The 13,066-nt window shown below is 32.5% G+C and overlaps 3 protein-coding genes and 1 long non-coding RNA gene across 5 annotated transcripts in view; 3 read left to right on the top strand and 1 right to left on the bottom strand.

Moving 5' to 3' along the window:
- Positions 1-283: 283 nt before the first annotated feature.
- LOC111395448 (transcription factor TCP4-like) lies at positions 284-2,102 on the top strand. 2 transcript variants are annotated; one of them, XM_023021442.1, is made up of 3 exons: positions 284-562; positions 644-1,753; positions 1,868-2,102. In XM_023021442.1, exon 2 carries the CDS (start codon positions 850-852, stop codon positions 1,723-1,725), a length of 876 nt encoding a protein of 291 aa, XP_022877210.1. In that variant the 5' UTR covers positions 284-562; positions 644-849; the 3' UTR covers positions 1,726-1,753; positions 1,868-2,102. The 2 variants fall into 2 exon arrangements, with proteins under 2 accessions (XP_022877210.1, XP_022877211.1); XM_023021443.1 differs by having other exon boundaries at positions 658-1,753.
- Positions 2,103-3,926: 1,824 nt separating this feature from the next.
- LOC111395450 lies at positions 3,927-6,097 on the top strand. Its single transcript, XR_002702800.1, has 3 exons — positions 3,927-4,213; positions 4,854-4,916; positions 5,641-6,097. It is a non-coding gene; the product is annotated as an uncharacterized LOC111395450 (long non-coding RNA).
- Positions 6,098-6,214: 117 nt separating this feature from the next.
- LOC111395449 (E3 ubiquitin-protein ligase ATL41-like) lies at positions 6,215-9,266 on the top strand. Its single transcript, XM_023021444.1, has one exon. It carries the CDS (start codon positions 8,515-8,517, stop codon positions 9,235-9,237), a length of 723 nt encoding a protein of 240 aa, XP_022877212.1. The 5' UTR covers positions 6,215-8,514; the 3' UTR covers positions 9,238-9,266.
- A 2,105-nt stretch (positions 9,267-11,371) lies between these two features.
- The window catches only part of LOC111394992 (PLASMODESMATA CALLOSE-BINDING PROTEIN 5-like), a gene marked incomplete at its 5' end in the record, with an annotated part of 2,245 nt that continues 550 nt past the window's right edge, over positions 11,372-13,066 (bottom strand). The window contains 2 exons of the mRNA XM_023021019.1: positions 11,372-11,693; positions 12,963-12,993. Coding sequence (XP_022876787.1) covers positions 11,567-11,693; positions 12,963-12,993 — 158 coding nt within the window. The remainder of the gene's footprint in view (positions 11,694-12,962; positions 12,994-13,066) is intronic.

Genomic DNA, 13,066 nt, shown 5'->3' on the forward strand with positions numbered 1-13,066 from the left:
TAAAAACCCCACTTAGTCTCTAACGTTATTTTGCTTCAAAAATTAAAGTAAATGGAAAGAATAATGCTACTTATAGTAAAAACTACAGGAATAAGACGATTATCGATAGTCCTCATTATAAATAGTAACGGAAAATTAATTCTGTTTGGATATCATTTATAAATTGAAGATCCATCAAAGTCAAACATTAATTCAACCACTCAACATAGTTACTACTCATTACTATTTCCATATTTTGTAGAATCTACTAATATTCCCTTATATAAATTGATTTATAAACTTGCGAAAACTGAGTTCGAAGAGATGGACGAGTCTTTTATTTCTCTCGCGAAATATATATACTGGCCTTCAAAGTCATTAATACCTATATAAACTCGAATCTTTTTTCTGTTAGATTTGCCATTCCGATCCTTTCATCGCCTATTCTTTCCAATTAATTAAACGTTTCTTCTAAGCCTGTATAATTTAAAGCTTCTTGAAGACTTTAAGTTTTCAGCTCAGGAATATCATCTTTTTCTCCTGAATTTGTCTTCTTTTTCAGTTATCTTGGATCTCTAACCAGGTATACATCTTCATAATTCTGAACTAGTTTTATATCTAAATTTATCTTTACTTTTCAGCTAATTAGTTTTTTGAATGGTAGCTTTCCTTGGACAGTAGGATCTGAAAAATAAACCAGCAGGGTTTTTTGGGGTTACCACCAGTAGCAGCAGCAGCAGCAGCAGCAGCAGCAGCGGCAGGAGGAGTAGAGAGAGAGAGAGAGGTGGGGCTGGGCTGGCTGTAAGGCTTTAATCTGGATAGTAAGTGGAATCAAGAAAAGGAAAGAAATCCACCACTGGACATGCAAATATGGAACCAAAAATGGGAATGAAGGGCAAAGGAATAGAAGGAGAAATAGTACAAGTTCAAGGCGGTCACATTCTTCGGTCAACTAGCCAGAAGGACCGGCACAGCAAGGTCTACACCGCGAAAGGCCCGAGAGATAGAAGAGTTAGGCTTTCTGCTCATACCGCAATACAATTTTACGATGTCCAGGACAGGTTAGGCTACGACCGGCCTAGCAAGGCAGTTGATTGGCTAATTGAAAAGGCGAAAGACGCCATTGATAAGCTAGATGCGCTACCCCCTTGGCACGCGAACGACACTTCAGTAGCTCAAAATTCAGAATCTAATCCTAGTTCAAGTGGGACAAAAGTTAAAATTCAATCAGACTCTTCGTTTATTCAACCCGAATCTGACACGGAATTCATGAACACGATGAAATCTTTCTTCCCAACAAGTTCCAGTGCAGCTTCTTTAATGAATTTTCAGAATTTTCCACATGATATAATGTCCAGAGCCTCATTTCAGGCTGAAGACCTTGGTCTTTCACTTCACACTTTGCAAGACCAAAATTCGAGGCCTTCGACTAATCCAGACCCATCTGGTTCTACATTTCAGGATAATTATCAAAAAATGGATAGTTGGAGTGCCAATGGAAGTGTCGAAAATAGGGTTGGATTTCATATTGACTCACACACAGTCCCCCAAGTCCAACAAGCATTTATCTCCCAGGACTTGCCATTTTCTAATAGGGAACTCCTTCAATCCAATTACTCAAACTTTATTCAGCATAATCAACAGCCAAGTGTTCACCAATCTTCAGATTCTGGTAGCCATTTCGCTTTCGGTTTTCAAGTTCCAGCTCGAATTCATGGAGAAGACAAGCCAGAAACTCAAAATTAAACGAAGACAAATTCATTTCCATCATCAGGTACTAAAATAAAATCCTTATTCTATTCCAGTTAATTCTTTGTGTTGAGCTTTTTTCTTTTATTTTTTCTTCCTTTTAAATATCTTCAAGTTGCATACTTCGATAATTTTCCAGGACTTTTGTTAATTGGGATCTCAGCCTCGAAGATTTTTCAGGAACTCAACAGCAAAGTAGAAAAGTTCATATGGCTCAAGTTATTTTAGGCAATTGATTTATGTTTTGACTCAATATTTTGTGCTTATTTTGTTATCATGTCCTCCATTTACAATTTTGCAGTCAAATTTCTTTATTTAATTTTCTGTACGTACCAAGAACCAGGATTGAGTTCAGCTCGCATTTGCCTTTTTTCCAGGCTTTTTTTTTTTTTTTATGTGGGATAATTAACTTCAAAAATTGATTAGTTTCTGTAGGAATATCGTAGCATACTTTGACATGAATTTCGGATCAACAAACTTACTTGAAATGATGAATTTCAAGATATTTGTATGTTTGAATCATCTTACTTTCAAATCTCCAAAATTTGTATTTTCTTGTACTCCAATTATCCAAATCCCAATCACAATGGAAGAGGATTATTGTCCACAATCTAAGTATCATTTCTTGTGAGATTTCATTCCAAAAATGTGATTCTAAGGACTTTCCAATTTTGAGGTGAATTTCCATACGAATTTTTTTACCATTTTTCTCATGTCTTACATTTTCCCCCTCTTTTCCATAACTTTTATATGGAAGTTTCAAGTGATTACTTGGGAGTTATAGGTTTGAATTCTAAATTAAAACCACTCCCTCCAACCCTTATAAAATTTTACGGGTCGAGTCACCCCACATGGGCGACCCATTATCCGTATTTTCCAACAGTTTCAATTAATCTAATTTTTCTTAACCAATATTCGCTTGGGTGTAGATTCATAAGTTGGATTAATTGTTAAAATTAGTTTAAACACTCTAATGTGTAAGATGATAGAAAGGGGAAAAAATAGGAGAATAAACATGTAGCTATCTTCCAATTGAACTTGAAACCCTTGTAAACTCAAGTTACATATTACTAGAAAGTCTTATGCAGTTGAGTTTAAATGTTTAAATTGAGCAAAGGTCTAATGTTTCCCCACAATCAATTAACTCTGGGTGGATTAAAGTTCATTGGATTTTAGTTATGAAGCCATTTTGTGTGATATTGTAAATTTGCAATCCTGTTATAGAGCTTGAACCAGGTTCTTGTCGTTTTATTCGCAGAAATGGGAATTAAGGTATCCCATGAGTTTTCATCCTTTGAGACTATGGTTTTTAATTTGTTAGGATGGTACAAACCTGTGGTTTTTTCCATCGTCAAGGCAAGATTGGTTGGACTAGCCCACTTTTCTCTAGGTTATATATTTGCTTATGCAGCTTTCTTGATTGCCTCTACATTGAGCAAATTTGGCCGATTGTATTACTTTCCACTTTTCTTTTCTTTTTTTTTTTTGCCAAAATCCGTGGCTATTTTTATTAATAAAGTTTGTTTCATTGGTCTTTAAAAAAGGGAGAATTTGTTAGAAACTTCACTAGTAAGAGAAACTCTTATGGGTTAAGTGTTTAATGCAAGAACATGAAAATCGACTTAAACTTTCTTGAATCAACTCATATCAGAGAAATTAGTCACTGCAAATTAAATTTGGTCAAGCATTTTGCTCTAAATAATCAAGTGAAATTTCGTTGTTTGTAGAAAACTCGTAAGTATACGGGATCGTTATACAAGTAATAAGATTTGTTAGATAAGAGTATCGTTCCAACAAGGAATAAGGTTTAATATCTAGTTCAATAACTTTTATTAAATTCGAAATAATATAAAATAAAAAAAGTTGGTTTGTATGTATTCTATACTAGTCCTAAACTAAGAAAGCAAATAAAATATTTATCTAATATGTGAATGTTTGTATTGGAATTGTGAATCCTCTATGACCATTTAATTCAACTCTTCATTTATAATTTAGTAAGTTCGTGTATTCAAGACAATCGACAATCCACTTTTATTCAATATTTTTTTCAAAATATGTTAAACCTATGTTTAACACTGTAATGCCTTAACTTTTAAAAAAGAAAGAGAAGTCAAAGAAAAAGAAAGAGAAGTCAAAATCTAAAATTGAAGTCAAATGTATCAAGCTTTAAAAAAAAAAATTATTGTAACCAAATAAAAGTGGACAAAATCAGGCGGTGGTTGATTATATTAATCCAAATCCATTTCATTTTCATATCAATCCACTTATATACAATCCATTTACACACAAAACATATATACAGACAGAGAGGAAACGAGAAAGAGAAAAAGATAAGGAAAAGAAAAAAGGGAGAAGAAAATATTCATCAGCAATTAAAGAAATGGAAATAGAAAAAGGAAGAGATAGATAGCCGTGCCAATCTTCATCTGGGAGATACTTCATTTACTTGCTGTAAATTTATTCACTTTGTTAGCAGCAATACAAGGTAAGAAGGAGATATTAAATTCAAGAACATATTAGGGATTATATGTGAATATATCCGTACACCAGGAAATTGAGAAGGGAAATGAGATAAATGGATAAGGTGTGGAAAAATGATTTAAAGGAATTGAAGAAAAAAGGAGAACACAGACTAAAAATTATTGTGATCTTGTTGTATGTTTTTGTAACCTATGAAAAAGAAAAAGGGAGAAGTTAGTCGAAGTGGATACACGTATAAGGAGAAAGAAATGTATGAATCTGGGTATGTTTCACACTTCAATTTCAGTTTTTAGTTGGGAGAATTTTGGGACAACTATTACTCGTGTATAAATATACAGTCGGGAAATGATCGATATATGAAGAGCAGCCAAAATAGGGAATAACTAATTGAGTTAATTAAGTAGATTGCGTAACCGTCCAAGGTTGAGGAGAAGCGAATTGAAAGAAAGATATGGATTGTTGAATTTTGAATAATCTATGGCAGCTCTAATACGTTAAAGATGGAAATGGGAATACATTGAAAAAAATAGTGGATATTTTAAATCAGTCAACATAATAACTAGAAATGGAGACCTTTGGCTGTGCAATATTAATGATGAATCGAGTTAATTGGTTTTTATGTGGAATATAATCTTGTTTTCCAGGAAATAACGAGGAGATTGGAGTTGCTTATTGACCAAGTTAATCTCCATCCAATACATATTTTTGTGAGTGGAAAAACTTAAATGTTTTTAAAGTATTTATAAATTAAATATATTAAAAATATATGTGCAATTCTGTGTTCGATTTTATGACTATCATAGAAATCTATTTTATTATGATATATGTAGAATTTCAAAGATTATTTATGGTACATTTATGACTTAATTGACATGTGTGACATATGTGATTTTGAGATCGATCAAAAAAGTACTTATAATTATATATTTCTTCTAGTTCATTGATGGGTCTTAACCGTGTTCTATACTACACTAAGAGATCTTGGATCGTGGATGAAGAGGTCTTGACTGTGTACATATAGTTCACTTAGGGGTATTGACAGTGTTCTAGAATTAATTATCAGATGTCTTGAGACCAGTTTTGTTCACAGATGAGGCCAAAGGCCCGTGACGAAAGTTCTTAAGCCGAGGGGTGGATTACATATTTCAGTCAGAGGGTACATTTTTAGTAGATATTTCAGTATATTTGATGTGATGAGATTATAGTATAGTTATCAGTTGATATTTATAGATTGATTTTGAGATGATATTTTGTGACGTATGTGAATGTCTCACGTTTTGACTATAATTATATGATGTTATCTTGCAAATTATTCAATGATATGAACTCAATTTTCGATAAAATGTAAAATTGAAAAAGTATAATTATTTTTTTAACTTCTCTACTCACTGAACTATCAACTAATATATTTTCCCGTAATTATTCATACAGGTAGCAATTGATCCTTTTTAGTCAGAAGAGCCTAATGATTTCGGAATGAGAGTCACACGACATGTTGAGTATTATAACTCATATTGATGAGGTACAAAGTAATTAATTTAGGCCTATCTCATTATATTTTACATAGCCTTTGATTTTGGTATATTTTTTGTAGAAACTCATAGTCAGTCTTAGTAATAGATTTGACATCTAGTCAACATCTATCATCAACACACGTCACGTTTAGGATCTACTCAGGTAATTCGGGATGGGTCGTGTTAATCACGATCCAGTCCTATTCCTAGTTCGAATTCATTTAAAAAACGTATATTAATTCACATGATTTATCACATATAATTGCACATGTCATATATTTTATTCCTAATACCTATTGTTCTTGTTTTGATTTTGCTACATTCTAACTTATTGTGAATATTCCTACACTACAACAAGCAACTTACTATCTAATTGGTGATCAAGCAATCAAATAATTCAATGGGAATACAAAACCAATCAAGAAAAATAAAGAAATACTAAACTAATTATCTTGAAATAAAATGAACAAACAATAAGGTTCATCATTCATTAAAAAAAAGCATCACTTAGATCGAAAAAATATGGAAGATGGCAGAAAAATCTACTTTCTTGAATGAAATCTTGATTTTGGATGAAAAATTTTCGAGAATCTTGCACAATTTTCTTGATATTGATGATCTAACATGGTTCTTCATCTTCAAAATATGTTGAATCTATAAATTTTTAGATCTAGGGAGGTCTCTCCACGTTTTGGACTCCTCTTGGTATAAATAGGGTGTCAAAATAATACATACCAAAAGTTTCTAAACCAAAATAAAAAAAAACAAACTTCAAATCATTGGTGTGCTCACCCTACGGGGTCTGTTTTACAAAAGTACTTCGATCGCGCTGGAAGAACACCAATGGCAGGACACCGATAGTTGACAACGGCAGACCTAGATCCAGAATTAAACCATGCATAAGCATAGTTCATTTGGTGTGTAAACAAAATACATGTAATTTGGTCTCAATATTGGATTTTTGAAACATTGCATACACAAGGCCTGCAGGCCCATGTATATGCATGGTACAATTTTTAAGGATCAATTTTTCAATTTGGTCCCTGAACTTTCTCACATATGTGTTTTGATCCTTTATCAAAATTTCTTGTTCCATTGACTTCTCTTCGATTCCAATTGAATTTTGGCATTCTCAAATCATCGTTTTGTAATTCGACTTAACTTTATAAGTATTGTATTTTAGTCCCCAAACTTTGTATTTGATTTGACCGAGCCATTTTCTCTTGTAATCTTGTTCCTTTATTTTTCAATTGTATCCAATTAAATCATTGATATCTTTAGTTCTCATTTCGCCCTTCTGATCTATGAATTGTTTGCAATTTAGTCCTCAGCTTTTGGATTTCACCCTTTTTCGCTATTTTTGCATTCTTTTCTCCGTTTCTTCATCAAATATCGAGTTTTACCTATTTGACACAATATAACATAAATTATGCTATATTTCATTAGAAGAACTACTAAATATCATTATTTAAAATCTAGAATAAGTATATAAAATACACTTATCACTCATCATACCAAAACCCTAAAAACTAGATGTAGTTAGTATATACCAGTACATTCCTTGAAAGGTGTTGGGTTCACAATATGAAGTGTCCATCCCACTTCAGACACATTGTACATGTGCTTATATGAAAGCCAAGACAGATCCATGTCTTGTTATTTACTTTACACTTATTCTACGAAAGATTGAATTCATATTACTATCAAGATGTCCTAAAGATACGCGCCACATTAAGTGCACGTCAATCTTGAGCTAGGTAAAACAATTGAGGTCATTCATTTTACGTTTATGTAAATTTCAAAAATCTAAAGCTTTGTTTGTTTATTTAATTATTCGGAAAAGCCCAAATCACAAGATATTAAAACAAGATTTCAAGTTATCGCAAATAACGAAAGTAAACTTACAAAAAAATTAAAAGATTGAACCCAATTGCTTTCTTTCAGTCTAAACCCTAGATGTTCAATGATCAGATCTAACACCTACATCCTCATTGAGCATCTAATAAATTGGATGTATGCTCGGTTGCACTAAATGACCCAAAATAGCAACAAAAATTACAGATCAGTCCTTCCAACACAAGAGAGAAGTACAAGACTCTTATTTCTTTGACAATAAGTTGTTGATCATCGAAGAATCACTCAAAAAATTTCAACATGTCTACTGAAACTATTACTACAAGAAACCTGTCATTCTTATAGCCATCACTCAAAATATTACAGATATCAAAAGTTAAAACTAGATCTCAGTCTCGAATGAGTATTTCTAGAGGGAGGAGAATTTTTCTCTCAAACTCAAAACGTCAATGTTGAAGTGCCAAGTGAAACGACATTGTGTGCCTTTATATCTAATACAACAAATATGCCATAAGGACACATGTCGTTATCTTGTAAAAACGCTTCAATAAAAAGAATCGCATTTCTAGTATTGCGACTTCAGCCAAATTTTGGGAACACATCACAAATCCCAGGTTCGAGCCTCAACAACTTTTGACCAAGAAATTTCATTCACTAATTTCTTGTTGAGCTAAAACTTACGCATCCAATCGAATTTTTTTCCAAATATGCAGAGAATTACAAGTGAAGTTGGTCCGAGTCAATGTTCCACAGTCAAACCCGTTGAAGTATATGGTTTCTTCCTCTCATTTTTCCATGGAATCCCAACAGCCCAGCTCATTTACACACTCATGATTAATCCAACTTGAATTTTTCTCACATACACTTTAAATACTAAATCAAACAAACCACTTCATCCGCCTCCAATTTCACCTCCCAATTTCCAAATTATTCCGCCATGGGATTTGACGACGAAGATCATCCTTCCAATCGTGGAAAAAACACTTATGATCTTAACAGTAAGATCATGATCACAGCCATAATTTCATTATCATTTGCGGTGATACTTGTCACAATCCTCCACATATATGCTAGATTTGTCATTCGCCGCCAAGCACGGCGTCAGACTGCCTTGCGCCGCCTAGGCTTCATCACAAGCGCCGCCAATGTCCAATTGATGGAGCTACCAAAGACCGGCCTCGATCCGTCTGTCATGGCATCGTTGCCCATATTTGTGTTCAAGCAAACAAATGGAAATAGTAGTGATGAAATGGGGTCAAGTTCGATGGAATGTTCAGTTTGTTTGAGCTTGTTCGAGGATGGTGAAATGGCTAGGACCTTGCCAAATTGTAAGCATACTTTTCATGCAGAGTGCATTGACAAATGGTTTGAATCAAACTCAACCTGCCCCATTTGCCGGATGGAGGCCGAGCCCAGGCTGGTGGCAGAGCCAAGGGAGGACGTGGCGGCGCCCTCGTCTCCACCACTCCATGGTGCTAACTCTTTGATCATAACAAGCATGGAAGGCACAGCAGACGGTGGAATTTTATCCACAGCAAAAATTGTTGGATCAAGTTCAAGATTAAGTTCATTCAGAAGAATTCTTAGTAGGGAAAGATCATTTCGAAGAATCCAATCCTGCGGTCAAGAAGATGGCTTACCTGATCTTGAGAGGCAGTGATTGTAAATAAATTAAACAATTTTACTTCATATATTGTTTCCATTTAGAAATCAAAATATGGAAAATGAGTAATGAAACACAGATGAGTCGAATTCTCGATCAGGGCTTTACACTATTATGGATAAAATTTCACTTCAGTTTTGTCAATTGCTATACCATTCACGTTACTGAACAAGGCAAAAGGACTTTTTCTACATTTAGAATTATTATTGTATTTAGAAATGTCAGTGAGGAGATGTTATGTGTAAATATTTAGCTCGAGTTTGATGGAAATTAAGCTCCCATTTGGTCCACATTCTCATTCTTTTTTTCTCTTATTTTCAATCACACAATCTTTTATAAAATAATTTTACACGCAAATAAAAAACTTTTCATTCTTTTTCAAAAAAACACTATTTTAACCATTAAAATTTGACAAGAATAGGGGCCAAACGAGGGCTAAAATCAAATTTTTTGCAGTAGTGAAACTCATGAAATATGTGGTTAAAATTAATTGTTAACTTTGACTTAAATAAAAATATAAATTATAATTTTTATCAGACATGGAACATTAAGATTCTGTATGTTGATAACGGGTGTTTGAAGAAAGAATAATTAATATTTGAAATTCGTAAAGATGATTAGGAAAGATTTATATTGTTTGAGAATGATTGAATTAAAAAGATTCTTGTATTTGGTAACCTAAAGATTAATATGATCGATAGGTGGCATGCAAAAATAATCTTTTAATTAATTAGATTGCTGGTTGCGCCATGTGAACTTTAGACTAAATACATTTTCCATTTGTCAAACCTTTGACTTTTTCTATTAATTTATTTGTTAATTTATGAAAAAATTAAAATAATATTATGAGCTTTTTTGACTTTGTAAAGGAGGCTATATAACATGGCCATCGATAATTGGAACATTTTTCTGTATTTTATGCGAATTTTAGGATTAGATTGTCATAATAGATTATTCAAATTAAAATAATAATAATATAAAAAAAAATTGCACTCTCTGATGTAATGTACAAAGGTAGAAAATAAGGGTAGCAATAATTCTTCCTCCCCATCTTCACATGCTCCCTCTGCACGGAAAGAGATGTTTCTTGAAATCGAAAGAGTCCTCGTTTCTCTTAATAACTAAAAGGTATAGCAAAGTTAAATTTAATTGCCAATTTTGGTGTAATATTAGTGGTCTTGGCGGAGCTATGAGATGAGTACATAGAGACTCTTTCATGATTTCCCCAAAAATTCCATTTTTTGCTTTTAAAAGTCAGATGGAGATCCTCGCCGCCACATTTCAGTCTAGCTCAAATGGACTGCGGGTTTCCCTTTTTTTTCCTCCTCTTTTTTTTTTTCATTTTTTTTTCTAGCTCTTTGTGTTGAGTTTTGTGACTCAAATATGGTTAAAAATCTTATGAGATTGCGTATTTGATTTTTTACTTGGAAAGAAATCAATTTGTGTACAAGTTAAACCAGGAAACGTAAGGATTTTTTTCATTTACACAATTGTAACCTAATTTTAACATAATTTTTTACCTTTTAGGACTCTTCTATGATTTTTATATGTGGCCTATAAATATAGGGCTCCGCTATCTGGTTAGTCGAAACTATTATTACTGTGTCTGTAATATCTCTCCTTATTGACAGTTAATATACATCGTTTCTCTGCGATTAACTCTCTTTTGTGCTTTATTTTTCACCCTTGTTTCTTGTTGTAATTTTTATTATTTTATATTGTGTCATTAATCTCATTCATTATAATCCCTCCAGGTCCAACACTTTGTGCATTAATCATTGATTATATCTTTATATATTGATTATTTAATCAATATAAAATTTTACCGAGATGTTGGTTCATTTGAGAAATTCAATCTAATAATTGTTGGCTTGATTGAGTTAAACTGATCAAATTGTCATTTGAACTTTCTAAGGCCTTATTTATTGAAATCAATTCATTTGCATAATGAGAAATCATTTTATATTCCTCAGCTTTTTCTTCTAATTGTGGAAGCATATATTTACATTGAACACAATTAAAGAAAAAAGCAATTATTTTTTGGCTGCACTTTACCAACTCTTGCCTTGCATTGTCACTGTACACTAAAAAGAAAAAAAAAGTTAAAATTTTATTCATAATACTGTTCAATTCACTATTGTGTAGCTGTCCAACAGTCAATAAACACCAAAATGATCAAACACAACTCGTATGATAAAGAAATTCACAAATTCAAACTAAATCTGGACTCATTAACTGTCATGGAGTATATTCACATGGTAATTGAACACGAACAATTCGAAACCATTTATATTCGAACTTTGTTCCTTTCAGAAAGTTAGCGGGGTTACACAAAGAGCAGAAGAAACACGATCAATCCTCGACTCCATCTGTGAGTAATTGAATGACTGCTATCCGCAACAGTCGGCCCTTCCGTCACTGATCCAGTAAAGGTTCCATTACTTGTGCTCAAGCTGCACCAAAATGCACAACTTGAGTCATGTTCAACTAAGGAGGATAGTACATATCTCAGGATACAACAGAACAAACCGAGTCTACATTCTTAGGACTTGTTTGAGCCCCATAAAATTGAAAAAATGCATTTTGAAATTGTAGATTGTATGGTTAAAAAATAAGAAAAGGTTTTGGATATGTGTGTAATATTATTTTATTGAAAAATATTTGGTTGAAAAGAAAATAGAGAAAAATGTATTTTAAAAAAAGTGAAAATCAAACCAGGCTTTAATAAAGTTAGGGTCGGCTAAGTTTTAAAATGTCCCACATCCAATGCGAGCATTCTCTAATAAGGGAGCGTGTCAAGAAAAATGAAAATCACAAAGCATAATCTATCTCCAAACATGAATAGATTGTGGTCCGATTCTAATGAGGCTCATCCGTAACTCATGGATGCAACTATAACAAATAATGACTAGTTCTCAATAAATTTGGGGTCGGCCAGGTATGTAAATGTACTACATCCACAAAAGCATTCTCTAATATCAGATTGTGTCAAGAAAAAATAAAATATATACAATCTCCAAATATGAAAAAGTTATGGTCCAATTCTAACAAGGTTCGTCCATGTCTCAAGGATACTCAAGAATACAACTACAACAAACCAAGTCTAAATTCTCAATAGATTTAGGCCGGCTAAGTATAAAATGTTTCACATCCACGACAAGCACTTAGAGAAAAATGAAAATCACAAAGCATGATCTATCTACAAATATGAAAAGATTGTGATACAATTCTAATGAGGTTCGTCCACATCTCAACTAAGATTTATTCCAAATAAATGTGACGTTGACTATTCATCTGTTTAGCAGAAATTAAAATTCATATTTTAATTTAAGTCAAAATTAACAATAAATTTTAATGACACATTTCATGAATCACAATTTTTCGAGTAATACATTTTATCAACTTTTATCAAAATCTACTAAAAATCTTATCTTAATCTCCTCCAAACACTAGCTTAGAATATGTTCCACATCTGTCCTTTTCCATTTTATGGCATTAATGAATAATCATAAACTAACTAATTTCCCATTTTTATTTTTAACTCTTCAATTTTATATGTAATAAAACTGAGAATGAAAATGAAAATACAAACATAGTTATAATGCACGCTACAAGAAAATTTCACTTTTAAATACAAAATTTTTTTTGTCTTTTAAAAGTCTCTCGACTACCCGATTTCGACGAAACAACTAAATCTTGACATTTTTAGGGATCGTCTTTACCTGATAGATGGAAATTTGCAATTATTGTGACCTGGGAAAAAAAAAACCAAAATTTCAACAAAAATACATTTAAAAAAAAAAAAAAAAAAAAAAAAATTTTCAGG

The sequence above is a fragment of the Olea europaea genome, chromosome 6 (assembly GCF_002742605.1).
Source record: "Olea europaea var. sylvestris chromosome 6, O_europaea_v1, whole genome shotgun sequence".
NCBI classification, from domain to species: Eukaryota; Viridiplantae; Streptophyta; class Magnoliopsida; order Lamiales; family Oleaceae; genus Olea; species Olea europaea.

What these genes read in the sequence shown, in the direction of transcription:
- LOC111395448 (XM_023021442.1), top strand. Translation starts at nt 850, where the DNA reads ATGGAACCAAAAATGGGAATGAAGGGCAAAGGAATAGAAGGAGAAATA.
- LOC111395449 (XM_023021444.1), top strand. Translation starts at nt 8,515, where the DNA reads ATGGGATTTGACGACGAAGATCATCCTTCCAATCGTGGAAAAAACACT.